The sequence below is a fragment of the Thamnophis elegans genome, chromosome 7 (assembly GCF_009769535.1).
Source record: "Thamnophis elegans isolate rThaEle1 chromosome 7, rThaEle1.pri, whole genome shotgun sequence".
NCBI lineage: Eukaryota > Metazoa > Chordata > Lepidosauria > Squamata > Colubridae > Thamnophis > Thamnophis elegans.
This window is the reverse complement of record NC_045547.1, coordinates 84,712,872-84,718,387: the sequence shown is the minus strand read 5'-3', so window position 1 is coordinate 84,718,387 and position 5,516 is coordinate 84,712,872. Positions and strand designations below refer to the sequence as shown.

Genomic DNA, 5,516 nt, shown 5'->3' with positions numbered 1-5,516 from the left:
CTGACGGGGAAAGTCAAGGGGGAAACCAGATTCACTTAACAACCGTGCTACTCACTTAACAACTGCAGTGATTCGCTTAACAACATCGGCCAGAAAGGTCGTAAATTAGGGCAAAACTCAGTGAACTGTCTCTCTCTCTCTCTTAGCAAAGGAAATTTTGGGGTCACTTGTGGTCGCAAGTCGAGGATTCGCAAACTGTTACAGCAAATAAATAAAGAAAACGTTATAAACAAAAGCTCACCAAATATACAAAAAAAAGGGGAGGGGGGCTTTATAATTATTTATCCAATGCACAGCGACCACGGAGTAAATCTCACTGAAACCCCTTGCAACTTCTACTTCTGAGTAAAAACGCTCAAGATTCTTTTGTTCAAGCATTCAAAGATGTAAAGAAAATGTGCTGGGGGTTGCATCTTTTGTGCGCCTGTGTTTGTCAGGGGAGGCACAACACAATTTTAACATTGAGGAGTTGCAAACGCTCTCTGAATTTCTGTGACACACACACACACACACACACACACACAGAAAGAAAGAGAAAACCCTTATATTCTGCCACTGCATGCAGCACATTTCTTCCCTATGAACGATGAATAAATCTTCAGAATCCAGTATTGGGAGCCTGGGATAATTATTCAGAATGCAGAGAGATTCAGATTTAGGTTTTCATTCAGCAAAAGGACGATTCATCAAACGTCCACCGTAAACCACAGCAGATGAATGGCTTTTCTTTTTTCTTTTAAAAAAACCACCCTCACTACAGTACCCCCACTTCATTTTTCTTCAGTGCTTTGTATTACACACCTGTTTATAAACACACACACAATCACACACACACACACACGCTGGTCTTGTTGTATTCGGGTCTTTTCCCGTGTAAGATTGAGATTGTCTTGGCAATGTTTCAGCGAGGTCTTCTCACTCGCCATCTTCAGGCTGGTATTTTGGGCTTAAAACGTGACCGGAGGTGCCCAAAACCCAGACTGAGGATGGTGAGTGAGAAGACCTCGCTGAAACGTTGCCAAGACAATCTCAATCTTACACGGGAAAAGCTTTGATGATCCATGAGTTCATCTTTCTGTCCTCCTCTTTCAGCCTCTCGGCTTTTATACCCCATTTCTGCCTCTCTCCTCCTTGAATATTTCTTCTGTTGCAACAGGAAGGGCACCCCCAGAAGAAGCCTACAGCCATATTTTCTTTGGGGTCTTTGGCCTGCCATGCTTTCTATTCTTCTGCTATGCCTTTTGTATGGTGGGAAAATAGGAAGGGGATTGTATGGAGTTAGATGCTATGTAGCCATAACAACATTCTTTCTAGAAAGCCAAGGTCATCCTTTGTCTTTGCACTTGACCAGAACTGGATGGGAGGAATCTGTCTTTGTGGCAGTGGGAGATTGGACCATGGGATGGACTTGTGGGTGTGGGGGGGGAAAGATCTTAAAGTTTCAACTGGGTGGGGAAAACCGGGAAGCTTTCAGATTCGGAATTTCCCAGATGTGCCAACATGGCTCTCTTCATAAATTGGAACTTTGAGGAATCCTTTGCCTTAATTTTGGATGCTATTTGGAACCCTGACAGTAAGATTTTATCGCTTTTTTTAAAGCCCAATTTGCACTGATTATTTCCCTCTAGCTCTAAAAAAATGTGTGCATAGATCCAAAAAACGTATAGAGACCCTTAAGCATTCAAACTTTTCAGGGGAACGTGGAACATTCAGTAGCCCTGGGGCATCGGTGCTTTAAAAGGCAGCTAATTCCTCATGAACAAACCCAGGACCTTAACAGTCCCATGTTTCATACCCTTCACCCTTGGGAAGAGTGTGCATGGGAAGGATGAAGGTGTAAGCACAGGGAAAGGGACCCCCCGTAAGAAAAGGGCTGTGTAAAGCCAATGGGTTTAGGTGTGAGTGTGAACTGCACCAACTCTCTGGCCATTCTTGTTAGGGAATAAGTCCCACCGAAGACGGAGGAGTAAGGTGTGCCCTTCTGGATACCCATGTAGAGAGTGACATTGTTGTCCTTGAGTGTGGTCCACCTCCTGGGCGTACCTGCAACTAGGAGAAGCTGCTTCTGCTGGAGAGAAACTAGATTTCCAATCCTCACCAAGACCCCACCGCTGCTTCCTAGGCCAAGCACCCTCTTTTCCAAAGCCGAAACCGGAACCATTCTTCGGTTCCAAGCATCGATGGATGTTTCCATGTCAAGACGGAAAACTCAACGTGGCGAGCCACAGCTCATCCAGGGGGGGGAGCCTGGCCACCTTCTAAGACTCAAGTAGTTTCATGTGGGCGACAGCAGGGAACTTGAGGGATAGCGAGAAGCAGCATTGGCCATGCCAGAGCAATGCGCAGGTTGGCGTCTACCTGGCGTCAGGTAGGACCTTCTCTCCCAGGGCAGAGTGAAGCAACATCTGGAACGGAGGATGGGAACCCAGGGAGCAGGGAGGGCAGAAAAACTGTCCGTTTCTCAAATTCCTTGCTACTGTATATTTTAAGGAAACGCCATGCAGATTTTCTGCCTCTGAGCCAACCCATCCATTGTTCCTCCTTCCCTGAGTTGAGCCAGATGTGGGGTGCCAAGGGCTGGCTTTGCTTTTGGCAACTGAGTCTCGCGATAAGGCAGTGTCTCCTTTTCTCCTTCCTCTTCTTCTTCTTCTCTTTCTCTGTTGCTTTCTGTGTCCATCGCTCAACGTTTCTCACGCAGGAAGCCAGTCCCTCCGATGTGGTCCAGCACGAGTTTGAAGCATTGGTCCCCTGGAAATGGAAATTGGGCTCGACGGGCAGAACCGAACCGTCATATATTTTGAGATCTGGAGGATTTCAGCTGGACAGATTCGAAGCGGTCTTCTTTTTCCTAGGTCAGAAAAGAAAGAAGTTTTGAGGAGGCCACTGATCCGGGCAGCAGAACTGAGCAAAGGGCATCTCCTAAATGTAGTGTACTACAAAAAGCCTCGTTCCAACAAGACGACAAAATGGCAATAGCCCTTAGACTGATAGGCCGCTTCACAGTGCTTTTACAGCCCCCTCTGAGTGGTTTACAGAATCAGCCCCTTGACCCCCAACAATCTGGGTCCTCACTTAATAATAGGGGAAATACAACAAAAATATCTGATCTCACATATGTGTGTGTGTGTGTGTGTGTGTGTCCATCTGTGTGCAAGGACTGAGTTTCTACATAGTACATGTGTGTAATACATACATGTAATATATGTATGTGGGGTGGGAGGAGAATTATCTTTCAAGCACAACTTTTTATTCCGCTCACTCATTTCTTGTTAAAAGGTTCCGTTTTGAATATGCTTAATTGTCTAAGTGTGAAATAGCTTTCCAAAGATTTTCTGGAAGCTGCTTTGGAGTTTAGAGGGATGGAGACACGATGGTTTTACAGGAAGGAACAGTTCCATCGTCCTCGAATTAAATAGGGGGAAAATAACCAATGAAAAAGAGGGAAAAATCACAAGAAGGGGAGACAAGATTTGAACCGTAAGGAATAATAATAAAAGAGCATGGAGGACGTTTTCCCACAAAATTGGCACTGTGCAATAACCAGTCATATTTATGAAATATTCTGTACAAGCGGCCACAATTGAGACTGGAATTTCCATTGCTAAGTGAGATGGCAGCTGAGTGAATCACGACATATTTTATCATCTTTTTGCCATCAATACTCAGTGAATCAATATGGTCGTTAAGCAAATCCTACTTTCCCGATTGACTTTGCTTGTGGGAAGCCAACAGAGAAGGCCCCAATCAATAGCGACAGTCGTAAGGGTGAGAACCAGTCGTAAAGGCACATTTTTAGCTGCTGTTGCCACTTCGAACAGTCACTAAACAAATATTGTAAGAGAAGGACTATCCGTGTTGGCAATTCAGCCGCATTTCCCACTAACTTGTTTAATTCTGCAGTCAGAAATTCTCTCTCCCAGGAAAGGGGAGAGAAGGCAGAAAGAGGAAAGGAGAGGAAGGAGGGAAGGGAGAGAAAGAGGAGGAGAGAGGGCAGGAGGAGAAGAGAGGAAGGGAGAGAAGGAAGAAAGAGGAAAGGAGAGGAAGGAGGGAAGGGAGAGAAAGAGAAGAGAGGAAGGGAGAGAAGGAAGAAAGAAGGAAGAAAGAGGAAAGGAGAGGAAGGAGGGAAGGGAGAGAAAGAGAAGGAGAGAGGGCAGGAGGAGGAGAGAGGAAGGGAGAGAAGGAAGAAAGAGGAAAGGAGAGGACGGAGGGAAGGGAGAGAAAGAGAAGGAGAGAGGGCAGGAGGAGGAAAAAGAAGAGAGGAGTAAGGGAAAGGCAAGGGAGGAAGGACAGGGAAAGGAGAGGAGGAAGGAAGGAAGGAGAGAAGGGAGGGAGGGTGAAGAGGAAAGATAAAAATAGGGTGGTGATAATACAAAATAGGTGTATGGGATGGTAAGCAAAGCAACCCAGAATGTTTTATATGGGAAAAACAAATATATAAGTGATAAAGAGAAGTAAGAATAATAACTTGTATGTGAATGTATACCTGCAGCTATATATAAGAGAATAAAAACAAAAGCTTTTTTTTTTAAAGAAAAGAAACCTTGGTGGCCAGGGACCTGAGCTTTCCCAGCAAGGACTGTTTATTCGAATACACAATTTCCTCTTCGTTGTCTTCTCCTTCCATGATAGCACAGCTGTCGGCCGCAGGCAGCTCACACTCTCTGGAATTGGCCGTCATCACCAGTTTGGAGTATTTATATTCCAATCTGTGGGAACCAATACAGACAAAGGAAACGTTGTGGCTAAACCGACTGCTTTGATTTAAAAAAAAACAACAACACCCACAATTCCTTTTGTTTCTGCTTGGAAACCGTTTCTGGACTTTTTGCTTGAGGTGGGGAAAAAAAACCCTGAAACTTTGATTTGGGGTTTTACCGATTAAATAGGTTTGTCGTCGTAGAAATGGCTAGTTTTTGTTTCATTTTCTTAATTTTTTTTTTTCACTAAACAATAAAGGATCTTTATTATCTCTTCCTAAAGTTAAAATAGAACGTATTATCTATCTATCTATCTATCTATCTATCTATCTATCTATCTATCTATCTATCTATCTTTCTTTCTTTCTTTCTTTCTTTCCTTACTTCTTTCTTGCTTTCTTTCTTTCTGCTTATCTATCTATCTATCTATCTATCTATCTATCTATTTATTTATCTATCTATCTATCTATCTATCTATCTATCTATCTATCTATCTATCTATCTTATCTATTCTATCTATATCTATCTATATCTATCTCTCCCTCCCTCCCTCTCTCTATATCTATCTCTCCCTCTCTCTATATCTATCTATCTATCTATCTATCTATCTATCTCTATATATCTATATCTATATATCTATATCTATATATATCTATATCTATCTATCTATCTATCCATATATATCTATATCTATATCTATATCTATATCTATATCTATATCTATATCTATATCTATCTATCTATCTATCTATCTATCTATCTATCTATCTATCTATCTATCTATCTATCTATATATATATATATATATATATATATATA

The 5,516-nt window shown here is 42.6% G+C and overlaps 1 protein-coding gene across 1 annotated transcript in view; it reads right to left on the bottom strand.

The window, feature by feature from the left end:
- Window positions 1–2,537: 2,537 nt before the first annotated feature.
- The window catches only part of KIAA1324L (KIAA1324 like), a 61,846-nt gene continuing 58,867 nt past the window's right edge, over window positions 2,538–5,516 (bottom strand). Inside the window, exons 21-22 of the mRNA XM_032220547.1 lie at window positions 4,541–4,706; window positions 2,538–2,848 (exon numbers count right to left, since the gene is read on the bottom strand). Of these exons, the coding sequence (XP_032076438.1) occupies window positions 2,789–2,848; window positions 4,541–4,706 (226 nt within the window). The 3' untranslated portion in view covers window positions 2,538–2,788. The remainder of the gene's footprint in view (window positions 2,849–4,540; window positions 4,707–5,516) is intronic.